Source organism: Ixodes scapularis, unplaced genomic scaffold, assembly GCF_016920785.2.
Source record: "Ixodes scapularis isolate PalLabHiFi unplaced genomic scaffold, ASM1692078v2 PGA_scaffold5__190_contigs__length_132052651, whole genome shotgun sequence".
Taxonomy (NCBI): Eukaryota; Metazoa; Arthropoda; class Arachnida; order Ixodida; family Ixodidae; genus Ixodes; species Ixodes scapularis.
This window is the reverse complement of record NW_024609880.1, coordinates 91194773-91210923: the sequence shown is the minus strand read 5'-3', so window position 1 is coordinate 91210923 and position 16151 is coordinate 91194773. Positions and strand designations below refer to the sequence as shown.

The 16151-nt window shown below is 44.2% G+C and overlaps 1 protein-coding gene across 1 annotated transcript in view; it reads left to right on the top strand.

Annotated features, from left to right (window-relative positions):
• The window catches only part of LOC115325567, a 40189-nt gene extending 24676 nt beyond the window's left edge, over positions 1 to 15513 (top strand). The window contains exons 4-5 of the mRNA XM_029986304.2: positions 8128 to 8208; positions 15383 to 15513. Coding sequence (XP_029842164.2) covers positions 8128 to 8208; positions 15383 to 15513 — 212 coding nt within the window. The remainder of the gene's footprint in view (positions 1 to 8127; positions 8209 to 15382) is intronic.
• The last annotated feature ends 638 nt before the right edge of the window (positions 15514 to 16151 follow it).

The following is a 16151-nucleotide window of genomic DNA, read 5'->3' as shown; positions in this document are numbered from 1 at the left end:
GAGGGAGTTATACGTCCGGGGGACACTATGTGGGTGCTAATTTTTGCGATAAGTCGGCTAATTAATTAAAATTCACTAATTAAAATATTAATTAGTGAATATAGACATATAGTTACAATTAAAAACTTGCTGAGCGTTCTCCAAAACCCCTAAATCAGTAATTTTTAGAAAGGCTTTGAGCGCGTGAGAAGCGCAGTCGTGCGCTGAAGTTACCACTCGTGGAGCATGTACAAGGCTGGGGCTAGATAAGAGACAGAAAAATTGCGCGGGCGCTCTACCGCAACCGCTAGCGTTGTACCTGCTCGACGAGTGGTAACTTTAGTGCACCACTACGCTTCTCACGCCCTGAAAGTCTTTCTGAAAAAGACTGATTTAGGGGTTTTGGACGACGCTCAGCAAGTTTCTAATTGGCATATTCTGTCTATTTTTGCAATTTAAAAAGTTAATTTGTGAATTTTAAATAATTAGCCAACTTATCGCAAAGATCAGCCACCCCCATAATGTCCCCCTGGGCGTATAATTCACTCGCACAAACCGCATAAGTGTAGCTTTCATGGCTTTTCCTAAAACAAATCTGCAAGAATAAAAAAAAAAACAAGAAAAAAAACATCTTTGTATATACAAATATAGATCAATCCCTTCACATAGTGGTTCTGCACCCTCCACCTCTTCCGTGTCCTCTTCATCTTTCGTACCCTTCTCCTACGTATCCTCCCCTCCTCCTCTCCCGTACGCTCCCCTCCTGCTCCTCTCTACCCTCATCTCCTCCGTATCCTCCCCTCCTCCTCTCTCGTACCCTCCTCTCCTGCTCCTCTGTACCCTCATCTCCTCCTTACCCCTTCCTCCTCTGTACCCTCCTCTACTCCTCCTGCGTATCCTCTCTAGACAGAAAGTTTAATCTTGAAGTGGTATGCTCATAGGCTACTTAATAGATACACCAATTTTCGCGATTTTTAAAGCTCTAGTAATTGCAATATTCAATCAACAAATGTCGATCATTTTCATCTGGCGACCAGGCAACACTATCAGAGTTAGTAACACGGTGACTATAAATCACGTGATCATGATGTGCGGTTAAACACGGTCATTCTAGGCGCCTCCATGATTGCCCAAGCTCGCCACGCTACGATCGTACACTACGCTACCCGGCTACCTTGATGCTACTCTCCCTTTCGCCCTGTGCCTTTCGGCCTTTCATCGCATGTACGTGGGAGATCGTCGCGGACAACAGCGAATTCGTCCGCGACGATTTCGTCGTCGTCGCTGTAGCTGATCGCCAGCGAGTCAAAGTAAAAATGACGCTACCAACATCTCTCGATAGCGATCACTCTCATTGTTGCTGCAATCAGTGTGAATGTCTTCGTCGAAAAGAGCTGTGATGTACCATGTGCGTTTCGTCCTGACATGCCTCGAGAGGCTTCCAACCTCAGTACTCCGGAGACCCAGTCTGCCCACCCCTGCGCCATCGAGCAAGATGTCGGGTTACCTTTCTTCCCTGGTCATGTAACGGCTTGGAGGTGCAGGTCCAGACTCGCTGGAAGACTGGACGAACTCATACTAGAGAAACCGGGGGTTTCCGGGAGTATGGTGAAGGGGACTTTGTAAAATGGAGGGGGAGGAGAGGAAGGAAGGGCGACCAAGTGGAGCCCACAGGTCAGCATTTTTCGGTTGAACTCACTCACTCACAGAAAGCTAAAATAGAAAGTTAAAACTCACTCACACTCACCCTCACGGCTGCATTCACCTTCAAGTCCTGACTCACGGATCCTTGAGCTCATGAACTCACCGAACTCACGCCCCTCAGGGAACTCACGAACTCACCGAACTTATGAACTTACAAACTCACGCCTCTCATCGAACTCATGAACTCACTCACTTACCGACCTCCTCACTCAGAAGTAGTTCTAGCCCTAACCGTAGTTGCGGCGCTGGCGTTCGTGTTGCGCGGCTTTTATTCGCGGCTCCAGCGACCTACAGGGGACGACACTATGCAAGGCAGGGTTGGGCAGAAATACTGAAAAATGTATTTGGAAATACAAATACTGGGATACATTAATATAGTAGCTAAAATACTGATACTGAAATATGTCTGTAAAAATGTATCGCGATACCTATCGGCAATACATTTTAAATACAGTCAAAATGTATTTGGAAATACAAAAACAGGAATGCATTTTAGCGAGGCAGAAATACAAATACAGAAATACTGATACTGCAATCATTTTTCAAATTTGTTTGAGATGCTAACTGAGATGAAGCTTGAAGTTTGCAGTGGAAGCTTTTGATCCCGAAATTACTTTCCCGTAGGCTTGGCACTTTGCCTTGAAGGTAGTGGTTTCGGACGACGAGAAGTCTTCAATGGGCTCAAAAAAACCTTCCATCAAGGACGGACCCCGGTCTCTTCCTGTCTGTCTGACGGGGGATGCGAAAAGGCTTCGACCTCTAAATAATTTCTATGTCACCCTAAACCCCATCAAAACGTCACCATGCCCCTGCCAACATTGATCACATAACGTCACGGTGTAATGAACTGGTATTCTTTATCTGTAGGTGTGGCCTTGAATATGTAAATTTACCACGCTGCTGTATATGAAAGGACAAAACATACTTTCGTTGCAAGTTACCTCGTTGAAGACCGTGCAGGCAGTGCCATTTTATATTTTTGAAAATAGTGGACCACCTGAAGCATTCTGGAACACATGTCTTGTCTTCTGTTACGGGTAAAAAGCCACACGGTGGCATCCCCATTGTGAAGGTCCTCCTGCCGACCCTCCGCCACCGACGCATGAATTGCAGTCCTCAAGTTTCGCGTAGCATCATCCAAACATAGACCTCGTGGATTGGGACCTGATATTGCCGATAGAGGTGCGAGCTCTCCGAGAAACAGCGCGCTTGAGACGTGTCGCAGGTGTACGAAGTCTGGGTCGGAACAGCGAGGCCACGTCTGGTCTCCGTCCTGGGTTTTGGATCACCAGAGCAGCAGATCATGTTCACGTGTTGAGCCGTGCAATATTACGGGCGCAGCCGGAGATGCATTCGTATAAGTGTTGAACTTCACTGCGTGAGTCATCCTACTTTTCTAAGTTGACAACCGGCAGGCTCGTGCTGCAATGGACTGTGACTCAGCTTTGCCGGCTGCGTGTACTGTGTACGCCGAGGCAAGAGAGACGCCTAGCAGCGGGCGTTGGATACGGCATGTGACAGAAGATGCTCTGACTCCACTCCTGGCACGCCACCTGGTTCGAGTCCCCGACTACGCAACACTTCTCAGAAGAGAGAAGAACACGCATAGAAAAATAGTTTGGAGAATCGGAAGGAACCTTGGTCAGCATAGTCACAATGCCCCAGTATCTAGCTGACCCTCGCGCCCTCCAGAAGTAAAAAAACAAAAACAAAAACAAAAAAAAAACGTTCGGATTTTTTATTTTTTGAGGGGTGGGGGGGTATTTCTCAAGAAATGTAACGAAATACATTTCATCTTGATTGTATCGCAATACAAAGTAACATCTCAATAGCATTTCGTGACAGGAATACAGATACTGGTGACAAAAATGTATCGCGATACAGAAATACAGATACAAAATGTATTTCTGAAATACTATCGAGATACATTTGTATCGCGATACTGCCCAACCCTGAAACTAGGCAAATCTGGCCGTCCAATACAGGTCGTGCCCTGCCATGTGCTAGCTCAGCGCACAACGCTCGGGCATGAGCATGAGCAAGCATTAGAGTCAAAATGCCTTCCCCGCTTTTAGAGCGCAGCTCTTAGGTGCCCGTGTCTGGGTTGAACGAGGTCGCTGTCGGCGTCGCCATGGGCGTCGGCGTAACCAAGTGCGTTGCATTATGGGAGTTGTCCCCGCTAAATTTAGCGGGGAAATTTTTCCGTTAAATTTATCGAAGAAAGATTTCCGCTAAACCTAGCGGAAAATTTTCCCGCTAAAGGGGCACACAAAAGAAATCTAAGTCACGTGCAACAGCTAATATCTATTATGGGGGAATAGGAAATAGGTAACAGTTAAATATCAGCCATTGAACGCCTAAACGCTTTAACACTTTAGTTGAAAATGTCAATGCAGGTTGTACTGAACGTGTTATAAAAATGTTGGATGCGGTTCATCGGAATGGAAAGGTTAATTACTTTAATTGAAAAAGTGGGATTTACCGTCAAAACAACTCCCGGTAGATATATATTAGGAGCTGATGTGAGAGTTGAACAATCAATTCGACCATGAACGCATTTATACAAAAAACATTAGATGGCGCTCAAGTCATATCGAGCTTGAAGCCCCTCTATCCTGATAAAAGTGGCGCCATTCATTGTAGTGGAACTGCTGGAGACACGTGCCACGAGCCTCTTCTGGTAAAAACATGTCGTCTGAAATGTAGCTCAGTGCTGCGCTGTACCACCATGATCTTCCCAAAGGCTGCAAGTGCCTCTTGCATCGACGCACCTTGCGCTACTTTTAAAAAATATGGTGCCTTTACTCGGGCTTAGTATAGTACAACCAAATCGTCGTAAGAGGCTGTTATACTCATAATAAACACATCGGCCAATGTAGTAATCATAAATAATATAAAAGAAACGTCTCTGCACGTTTTCGATTTTTGCTTGTCTTGCACTACAAATACAATTTAAAAAAAAAAAAAGCAGAACTAAGTTCAAGCTTGCGATGTACTGATGAAAAATACAAAATGAGTGCAGGAGGACTTGGTGCCTGCTTGTCGGTCTAGAATACTTCTACCTGACTATGCGAAGAGGTTAACCTCAGTGCGTGTAAGCGTGCGTACATGCTCGAGTTCCTGCATTTGGCTGCTCTACTCTGTTTCACTTTGCCATCGAGGGCAGCTGACGTATGTACCCCCACCAATCCCGCGCTCTGATTGTACCACATTCAGCGCGTCCCTGCGTCTCTTCCGAAGGTCACATGACGCTCCCACAACACGGCATTGGCTTTCAATGACTTTTGTCCTCTGCGGTGTATCATAAAGTGCAAAAGGTCAAAGCAGTGCTATTTAAAGAAGAAGAAACCAGACATAAAAGTCAAAACAAAAATTACAGAAATATCTTTTGGTGAATTCTCAGGGAATGCGCTAGCACGACCCTTGGAAACGCCACACACGTCAGCCTTCAGGAAACGCTAACCTGACCCCTTCACCTTTCTCTTTTGGCTTTCTTTGTTTTTCCCTCTATTTTTGCTGCGTTTTTTTTAGCCTCGTTACGGGGTCAGTGTTAGGGTTTCCCGAAACGGGACGTGTGTGGCGTTTCCCAAGGGTCATGCCAACGGGTTCCCTACGAATCCATCAATGGATCTTGCTGTAATCTATTTCTCCTCTTTTTTCTACTCTGCCTGTCAGTTTAGGTCGACGCCCTTGGATACGGTCATTCATATCACTCGTAGAAATTTAGATCACTCGTGAAAGGAATCTCACTTATATCACTTGTGAAGTGAACCGCATTCATTGTTTTAACTACGCACTCACATCAGAGCCCACGCAAATCTACTACGGAAACCCAGAGCGGAGAACAAGCGGCGACGGCAGAGCGGAAACTGAGCACGCCAACAAAGCCATAGTGCTGAATGAGAAGTCGTCATCAGCCAAGGCCAACGCCGGGCAGAGATAAAACACAACGATTGTGTCAACGTTCGGCTCAAACTTGACTCGAAGCCGAGCGCTGGCGCAGCATTCGTTTCAATCTGTGTCCAGCGCTGCCCTTTTGTGATTAAGTTCCCTCATTCAGGACTGCGGCTTTGTTATCTAGGAGGTGTTGCGCGGTGCCTCCTCCTCGCATGGCTCCGCGCAAGCTGTGCACGTGACTTTGCCGAAAACGAAAGGGTTCGTTCTGACGAAAACCCGGTGGTGTCTGTCAATTTCTGTGCGCCAGGGAAAGAGGAAGAGGTTGACGCGTTCGGACGTCAGAGCATCGGACCAATGGGTGCGTCCCACGCGTCGCCCTCTCCCCCTTCTTCTCCCTCTCTCGCCGGCACTGACAGACATAAGACACCGCCGGCTAGTCGTGAAAATGAGCGTTCTGATGCTAACGCATTAAAAAGATTGCCGGCTATCAGCGTGTGTCTCTTCTGCGGCGGCAAAAACCGGAGGTGCAAAGCCGCGAGAGGTTCAAGTCGCGACACTAGGCTGAGGTGCCGGTCGCCGGGGCGCCACTCGTCCGGCACTCTGGAAAATATTGTTTTGTGTGTGTGTTTAGAGTGCGGCATGCTGCCCGTTCCTTTCTCTCTTTTTTTTCTGTTAGAATCAGCTTTTGATTGCTTTTTTTTCTGTCTTTCTAGTTTTGAACTTTGTCACCAGATGCTCGAAAGAATAATTTGCGAGTACAATGCATGCTATATTGCCACGCGGGTCGCTGAGCGAGAGCGTACGTGGCCGAATGGTTACCGTGCTTATTTGTTGCGCAGACGTTCTGGTTTCGATTCCAGAGAGCGGAATGCTCTTTTATTTATTCTTTCTGCTTGGAGTACTCGAAAACTTCGAGAACTTTTTCGTCTGATCGAGTTACGAATATTCTACGCGTTGAACTTTCTAGGCCGAATGTTCCAGAAACCCACGCGGCTACAAAAAGTGCTTCGCGAGGCAAGCCGGAGTCAGTCTCGCCCCTGCGTACGATCTTGCCGCTACGCCGCCATCGACGCTCGCGACGCGGCATTGTTATCTTCTGTTTCCTTTTTGCTTAAGATGCAAGTTCACCGCGTTAAACGCTGTTTGTTTCAGTTTTCGTCGCCTCATCGATTGTCATTCGTAACAATATAGTGCCAGCGTGTCACTCTGCGTTCTGACTGATATTAGCTTACACGGGAGCACTACTTCAGAGCGCCTGCATCACCAAGCTATTTGTATAGAATAATGTTAGTGTTTAAAAAATTTAGGATAAGGAAATTAAATTGTTAAGCAGATATTTGTTTGCTGTTCTTGTTTTCTCAGCACCGCGGCTTTAAATAACTAGCTGTTTCTAAATTTTAATGCAGATGACACTTTGTTGGACACGCTTTTTTTTTTCTTCTTAATGAAAGGGAGCTTTGAACTTTTTGTTTTTGTTTTTGTTTTGTTTAGTCGGGAAACGCACAGGTGATAATGTTTTAGGTAGAGTAAAGAACAGGTTTGAACCTGTTCTCGCTTGGTGAAGCTGGTAACTGAACCAATATTTCGAATGCGTCACTAAACTGGAGCCGAACCGCAACAAAACGAAAAGTTACTGAATCCTAACCTGAATCGAACCGGATTAAGAACCGGTTGGACAGCCTGCATATAAAATGTAGCTTAAAAGTCACATGCGTATGTAGTGTTTTAATAGGCACAGAACTGAAGAATCAATGTTCTAATATTGTTCTAAAACATAAGTTTGGCGAGTGCCGTGTTTGGAAAAACATGTAAATGCAATCACGATTTCCGTACAACGTGACTTTAGTAAATATTTATAGCTCCTCCGAAGAGGCCGGGACTTTGTTAACTGGGTTTTTATTTGTATTTATAACACGAAACTCGGAAAGGGGGCATTGAGTGTTTCAAAACACAAGGAAACTCAAGATGCGGCTTGCTTGAGATAAGAAGGATACACCGTGTGGTTCAAAAGATTGTTTCGCTCAATCGTGATTACATTTCACGGAATAAAACACAAGATACCTCCATAGATGTTCTCGCTGCATGTTTTTTTCTAATAAGTATTCAAGCATTTAAAATAACTAAAACAATTACGCTTTAATTGCCATGACATAACCTTTATTTTATATCGTAATCCAGCGAATTGGTAATAAGTATCACATCATGGAAATCATTCCTTATACAGCATACTCGCGAACCCTTTCCCTTTTATTGAGAACTTGAAATATGAAACCAGGGGGGGGGGTAATACCTAGAGAAGCAGTTTAGCGGACAGAACTAATGTTTCTGAGCATAAAGTACTAATTAGGGATACACAAGAACTTAACAACAAAAATATAAAAATGTACACATGTACAAATATCTCGGCATATGAAATTTGAAGACTTTCTTTAACACTAGGTCTCGCGAATTTCCAACAAAGCGGCTGTACTTACAACAAGACTGTTGTGCGATTTTATCAGAAATAATAGAACATAATTTAAACGTAAAGGTTATACTTTTTTTCAGTTGATGGTCTACAAGAACACAAGCTTCTCTACTCTAACTACGAGGACTGTTCAATTATAAGAATAACGAAAAAAGGTGGAGGTAAGCTCATGCTTCTTGCTGGCTTGTAACGCGTTATAAACTCGATATTAAGTCTAGAATGTATTGAGTTGTTCAATTTGTTTACAATATGCAGTCAACGATTTCGCTATAGTCAAAGTTAGTGTATGCGCAACGACGTATAATACCAAGTACAGCGAAAATGCGAGACACATCAAAATAAAGAGAATAAATACGCGCAATGCGTATATATCGGGCTCGGTTATAAACATTAAACATATATCTGAATGTAAAATGATGCGTGCAACGATGTCCTTTTAGCTTGCCTAAGACATTCAACTTCCAGGTGGAAAATTTCAGCAAGGGCTTCGTCATAAACAAGACCAAGCTCCCCGTCTACGTTTTTCTTAGGGCACACTGTGATCTCTTACGACGAGGGAGTAGAGCGGCACGCTCGCGCCATTTTTGATATGACACTTGAACTGTATTTCACTAGAGGAATGGCTTTGCAGTATTTCCGAGATCAAATGTACTTCCTAATCGAAAGTTTCAGCAGGGGCTTCGTCATAAACAGCATCACGCTGCCCGACTTCGTTCGTGCTTAGGGCACACTGTGTCCCAATTTTGCCTAATTATCATCAATTCCGTGCTTCACTTTGTCTTAAAAACAATACACAAGGGTCACAAAATTTGTGAGAAATGGCTCTTAACCCTGTAAAGTAATAGTCGAGCCAATAAGAAAAGAGTAACGCGTGGAAGACTAATTATTTATTAATTCTGGTTAAAGTCTAAATGACTCCCACTATTAGTTTAAAAAAGCTATACACGTGTCATAAGGGAGAGGACACCAACTTAATGCGGGTAAAAATAAATAAAGATCTACACTTCAGAGGGACACAAAAGTAATTCCACTTAAAAGCAAGAGTACATGCAGCCCAGCGCTCACTATCTTGTACAAAAATACAGTCTCGCTTTAATCTTCTTTCGTACAAGGGTACAAGATCAAGCAAACTAAGTAGGTCTTCATAATCAAATTGAATGCACCTCTAAACCCGTCTGGCACAAACAATACGCACGAGTCGACGCGACACCTTTTCTAAAATACACGATAGCGTCGTTCCAGTGGTGTTTCATGCGACTGAGCAAAACTCTAGTTTGGACAAAACAAGGGTGCGAAATTATGCTACCGGAAGTACAGCAATTCCCGTCAATCGGGAAATAACGCCCCCTAGCACATGATACGTCACGACAGGTCATGACAGATCACGAAGTGTACCAACCTCGTGATAGCTGAACCTAACATGGTATACGGGCATTCAATTCAGCTTCTCTGTCTGGTAGGGGAAACAACATTGATCTCATTGGAGTTAAGTACCAAATTATTTTTCAAGCACCAATATAGAACTTCCTTAATATCGTCTTGCGTCATCTGGCAGTCAGCAGTTTCATGAACTTCGCGATAAAGTTTACATCATCTGCAATTTGCAGCACAAAAATGTTGAATAACAGTGGTCTAAAATAGGACACCCCAGGCACTCCAGTTTCTAAAACGTACAAGGTGGAAAAACACCTATCATAAAGCACTGTTTTGGTCTTCCACCAAGAAAACTTGACAATCAATTGCAAAACAGGCTAGTCATGCCCAATGCTGAGAGTTTGGCAAGTAACAACGTATGATCTGCAAGATCAAGAGCTTTAGTGCAATCGAAATAAGTAGTGTCAACTTACAGCAACTAGGCAGGCGAGCTGGTTAAGGATAGACACGGTAACCCTGGAGCGGGGGAAAAAAAAGGACATTCAGAAACGAAACTCCGAATGCAGCTAAAGAATTATTTGCCAGACCGGATCCTTAAATAGGCCCACAAGCTCTTAAGCAGGATCCAAACCAACACCTTTTTGTGCTCGCACAGGTCGTGCGCTTCTCGGGAATTGCGTATTTCGTGACGCCGCGCTAATTCCTTGCACCTTCCGGGCGCGCATTAGAAAGTTGGATGATTTCAACTTTTCCTGAACACGCACGAAAACGCGCTGCGTTTTCGTGCGCGTAAACCCCCGGCCTATCGGTGGAGGGCACCAGTTCTGGCTCCGCGTTTCTTCGCCGTCTGGCGCAGATGCCCTCCGCTCGCCCAAAAGCGCACCGTCCTAACCAACGCTCATGCTTGTGACTCAGAAAGCGCAACGGAAACAGCAAAAACTTCACAAAATACGCAACTTCCGGGAAGTGCATGACCTACGCGCGCACAAAAACGTGTTGGTTTGGATCGCTTTAGGAGACACACGCTGACTGAGGTCACACGACCGACAAGAGGACACTAGTTTTTAGGACACAACAAAGCCCCGGAAGACTCAAAGCACTCGCTAAAGGCAGGCAACCAACACTAAGACACCAACAAGATGAGCACTTCAACTACACCCCCTGCCCCCGGCCGGCAGCCGACCTGAGGACACTTAGTCCAAAGTACCTAAAAAAATCGAAGTGCTAAGAAACATCTTAATTGTGTCGGCAGGTGCAACGGACATATTGGTGAAAAAATCCCCTATTCCAGTAAATCATCGACGACTCTTTACAAGACGTTTACAGGCGTCTCTTTGCTTACATAGAATCTCAGTGTCTTGCACAACACTACATTCAACGCACTTGGACATGTGTTTGGCCAACTCGGAAGCCTCTTTCCGATGTTTAACAGCTCTGTTGTGTTCACACAGTCGGTCGTTTATGAACCTAGCAGACTGGCCTACATAGCAAGAGCCACACTTTACCGGAAATTTGTAAACTACACCAAGATCACAACTCCCTGAAGGTTCCCTATGATCCTTACTACAGCCACTTACTCCCCTCCGCTAAAAAGAAAGTTAATCTGTTCAGAGAAAAATTGTGTTTAAAAAGTAAAGTAATACCAAGTTTCCTTTGAAGGCCTTCAGGTTTGAGACAGGTCATGGAAATACGGAAGAGAGACAACCTTTCTCTTATCAACTGCGTCAGCTCTTCTGACATCACTGCGCTTTAGCAACCGAAGGATAATAGAAGATACAAAATAACTGCCATAACCAGCCAAGGACAGCCTACGTAGCTGCTTTCCCAACCCACGATATGAAAATTGCAAGTGTCTCAGGCTACTCCACAGACGGCGCCAGCGCCAGCGCGATCACGCCGAGGTTAACTGTTTTTTTCTCTTTTATGAGAAAATAGATGTACATTTGCGAAAAGTTCATTTTGTGGCGACAGCAAATAGTGGGTTAACGAAACAGATCTGGGGACGTTTCGGCCGTCACGTAGTATCTCAGCCAGAACACCCCCCCCCCCCCCCCCCCACCCTCCCTTTCCCCGCCATCCAGGATCCGGACATTTTTGTGTAGGACGTTTCGGTGTAGGGCGTTTCGGTGTAGGGCGTTTCGGACTTTTAAGCGCGCGGACTATTGGTTCAGACAGTTTGGTGCACGAACGTTTTGGTGCGCGTACTTTTCGGTGTAGGACATTTCAGCGCACATTCCTAGGGAAATTCCGTCAGTCTTGAAAAAAGAGCCGATTTGTACCTAGAACTCTTGAGAAGTATGCTTTGTCGGATACAGTATTTCAGTTAGAGTTAATACTCTCTGAACCGATGGATTTTCTTCGGACTCTAGAAGTTAATGCTAGATGTGTGCGAATAGTGAAATTTCAGCTCGAATTGAGTTAGAATCAACCAGTACCTAATATTGATCAAAAAGCCAAATGACAAATCAATAAAAAATACCAAAACTTTTTTTTTCATAAAAATATTCGCATTCATGGGAAAGAGGCGTGCATGTTTGTTCTGCTACAGATTACGCAGAACAAAAATGCTTGCACGAATGAAACGGTTTAATGACCACACTTAAACGGCAACCTTAAAGGAAAGCTGAAGATGTGAACCAAAAAAAAAAAAACGAGTTATATGTGAATTCTAGCGTATTTTTGTACTGTGAATTTGAATATCACAAGCATTTGATCCGAACACATCAAGAAATGCGAAAAAGCCCGAAAAAAAACCGGTGGCCGTGACATCAGACTTAGAGGTTTCAACTGCCTTGCGCTTGCTGCTTGTAACGGAATGCTTGCAGCGTTTTTGACTCCTTGGTTCAGACTTGTGGAAGGTACGGAGATGTTGATTTCTCTGCATAATACGTCACGATATTTCCTCTCACCGAACGCGCTTGGAAGGAAAAGCTTCGGGGCTATTTTGAATGTGCTGTTCTGGCTACTTGGCACATAAATCGGACATCTCTTCTTGATATTCGTAATCCTAGATGCCAGATAAAGACGGTTTAGGTATTTCTTCTAAAATACAGAACCGCTTCAGCTTCCCTTTAAGACACAGCTGAACTGTTTAAATTGGGTGACATCTTGCGTCACTTACCGTGACACCACGCTCAATGCCGCGGGGAGCAACGGGTAAACGGAAGGGGCCGATTCAGTTATTGGTGGTATTTGTATTTTAATATTAATTTGCTATATTGTAGGCGTAAGAACTTATAATGGGAATGGAATACCGAGAGGTGCATTGCAAGTAACGCAAAATTATTGAATTCAAAATGGCGACACGCGTAGTTTACGGGTTTTCGTCAAGCCCATTCAAGAAACTGAGAGCATCACTGCTTTGTTCGAGGGACACAAAAAAACAAGACACTTTCTGCCGAAATGGTTCGTTAGTCACAGCTTTTGAATTCAGGCTTGATTTAGATACAAAACAGGTCATTCAGGACTGTTTTACTGTTTGAACAGCGTTCCTCAATAAACCAAGATTTTTGCCTGCGGTACTGATATTCCATGTGTCTCAATATTCGAAAACCCAAATTCAAGGAATATGTAAATTGAATCGGATTATTCGGACAATCATTAATCGGTTTTATAATTCGATATTCAACTAATCGCCCACCCCTAGTTTATCCATAGCTTTTGCCACACGACAATATTCGAAATGCATGGATATACTATAGTCAAAATTTATTCATAAAAAACTAGTAAAAAGTTTTGTATCCTACATAAAATCCACATTTTTTTTTTAGTTCTACAGGGTGAAACAAGGAGACGCCAGGCTCTTTAAATCGACCGGAAAATTCGATTTCTTAACCTATCGCGCTACGACTTTGTGCAGCGTTGCCCACAGATGGTGTTTTTTTTTTTTTTTTGTAAAGTTTGCGAAGAGCGAACTTACCTGAGGAAAAGGTAAAGAAAGAAAAAGGCTTAGCTATTATGGAAACGCAGCGACGCCACCGGTCTGCAAACAACACGGCGCCCTTTCGCACGGGAGACAAGAGATGGCGCAACAAACGCCACCAACGAACGAGTATACGGCGCCGAGAGCAGGCCTTTTTAGCAGACGATCTTTTCGACTCAAAAGCGGCGCGCGTTCCGCAAACGGCGACAGTTGCAGAAACAAAAACAGGCGCGGTAACAACAAGCAACTGCAGTTCCTTGTCTGCTAAAAACGCCGGTTCTCGGCGTCGTCTGCTCGTTCGTTGGCAGCAGTTGGCGTCGCGACCGCTTGCGCCATCTCTTGTCTGTCGTGCAAAACGGCGCCGTGTTGTTTGAAGACCGGTGGCGTCGCTGCGTTTCCATAGGAGCTAAGCCTTTTTCTTTCTTTACTTTTTCCTCGGGTAAGTTCGCTGTTCGCAAATTTTACAAAAAAAAGATGCACCATCTGTGGGCAACGCTGCACAAAGTCGTAGACCGACAGGTTAAGAAACCGAATTTTCCGGTCGATTTAAAGAGCCTGGCGTCTTCTTGTTTCACCCTGCATATGTACGATGCATCGAATGTACCACTAACGGTGGCACTCAGACAACGGGCTAATTAAGGGCATCGCGAAAGTTAAACTTAACAAATGAATAAATTGTGGGAACTCGCATATGCATTTAGTAATATAAATAATGTAATTGACAATGTTTTAGCTCCAATGCTAATTGAGGTGAATATTCTTTGTACAAAACAGCGGCATGTTCTACTTAATAAAAGAAATATACTACAGAAGTTATTTGCGTTTATTGGGCGTTTTTAGACTTTGATTCGTGTTTTTACATACTAAAGCTATACGTACCATCATGATGTTCTTATTTGTTAAATGGGCACTGACACGTCAAAATGAGCCTTTTTTTATTTGAAACGAGTGATGATTTTTGGGCATTACCCTCCAAATTCGAGACATAAAAATTCAGTATCTGTAAAAAAAAATAATAATAATTAAAATTCCGAATTTGGAATTGCCGCGCGATTCGTGCGAGTGCAGTGACGTCAAATATTGAGCCCCCACGCGAGTCGAGTTTCTCCGACGCCTCCGATCCGAACCGCCGCCACCCGAATAGTCGTGTTCGCCGGCGTCCAGCGAACAACCGTCTGCTGGCAGACGTAGCCTCACTTTCGAGTTTGAAGTTCTTTTAGAACCCTTTTAGTGATCTTAAATTATTTTAAACAGTGCGAGGTTGAAGAGAACGCGCAGTAGACTTTTGTGAGCGACGTGAGGGGCCACGTCGTGCCGTTGCTGCGTGAAAGGCTGCCTCGGCGGAATAGAAACTGAAATCACGGTGCACAGACACCAACCCAGTTGTTTTGGCCATTTGACAATTTTCTTTTTGAAGTCTTAGAGGTCGTCAAGTACCTAAAAAAAAACAACTTCGTCCGATCCCTCAACTCAGCGATCATCCTCGGCTACATGCGTCGAGCGCCGCCATGTTTTCCGAGGGAGGATGAAAAGTCAGGGGGCGACATCACTGCGGACTCCGATTTTCGGTATTTCAAAAAAAAAAAAGGGCCGTAGTGCGTTCGCAAGTGCGTTAAAAAAACGTGTTTTATGAATGCCGTTATTACATGTCATAGAAATGTCGCTTAAAAAGGTTCTAAATTTTATACTATTTGACATTACAATTTAATAGGTGCGAGGAGCTGAGGAGCGAGAGAGATAAACACAAAAATTAAATGGCGTGCGCGCGCGTGGGGAAATTTTTTGTCCCGTTGCGGTATCAGCTTGCACTGGTTCAGACATAAAAAAAAAACTTTAGGGGTGGTAGTGCTTTTTTAAGAGACGAACGCAAACATTTCCATCAAAATTTGAAGACATTTCACAGGAACACTTTTCTTTTTAAAGATTTGTGCTATCGGTATTTAGTCGGTAGGCTTCCTTACACAATACGCACCCCTATAAAAGATAAAAACCAACATTGCAAAAAAAATGAGCTGCTAACCTTCAAATATTATTTTCAGGACTCTTCTGTGACCTGCTACTGTTAGAAAGTGCTGCAAGCTCGGATCCGCCAACTCCTTGCAAAGAAAAGTTTGAAAAATATTGCGCAGGAAATAAGATTGAAGTTTACACTCCTGATTGTACAACCTAACAAAAATAAGCTGCCTAAAGTTGCACGTGAGGATTAATAAAAAATCCATGCGTTGCGATATCCTTGAAATAAAATGGTATGCTGAAAATATTGATTCTTTTTCCAAGACTTTGACTCTCTGTCATCAAACACACTACATAAACATGAATACAATTAAACTGACATATATTTGTTCCATTTCGCCCATTATTGAATTTGGGGAAGGACCACGGTTCAAGATATTTGTATATAGGTGAGAAGGATACACAACACGGCGAAAGCTGCGATGCGATCGACCAGAGAAGGTCCTATCGGTGCGCGCTTGAGTAGCCACAGCCGACAGCGTCTCCGCCGTCCAACCAGCGCAACTAAAACAAAAAGTGTTTCGTTCGCATGGGGCTTGTGCGCACGTTCTTTCTCCTGTGTTTTGTTGGGAGCGTCTGCTGGTACCTTGGTGGACGCTGGCTTGGACAAAGCGCGAGAGATCTCCCGCTTCAACGCCTTTATAAAGATGTTATTGCTGCCGTTGAGGCACGAAACTAGGGCCAATGAGGAAGCAGTGTCTAAGAAACGCGCGTACAGCAAGTGTCAACTTCTAAATGACATGGCGGAGTCAGAAACGACTTTAAAAACGAACATGTTTCTAATAGAAAAGCCTG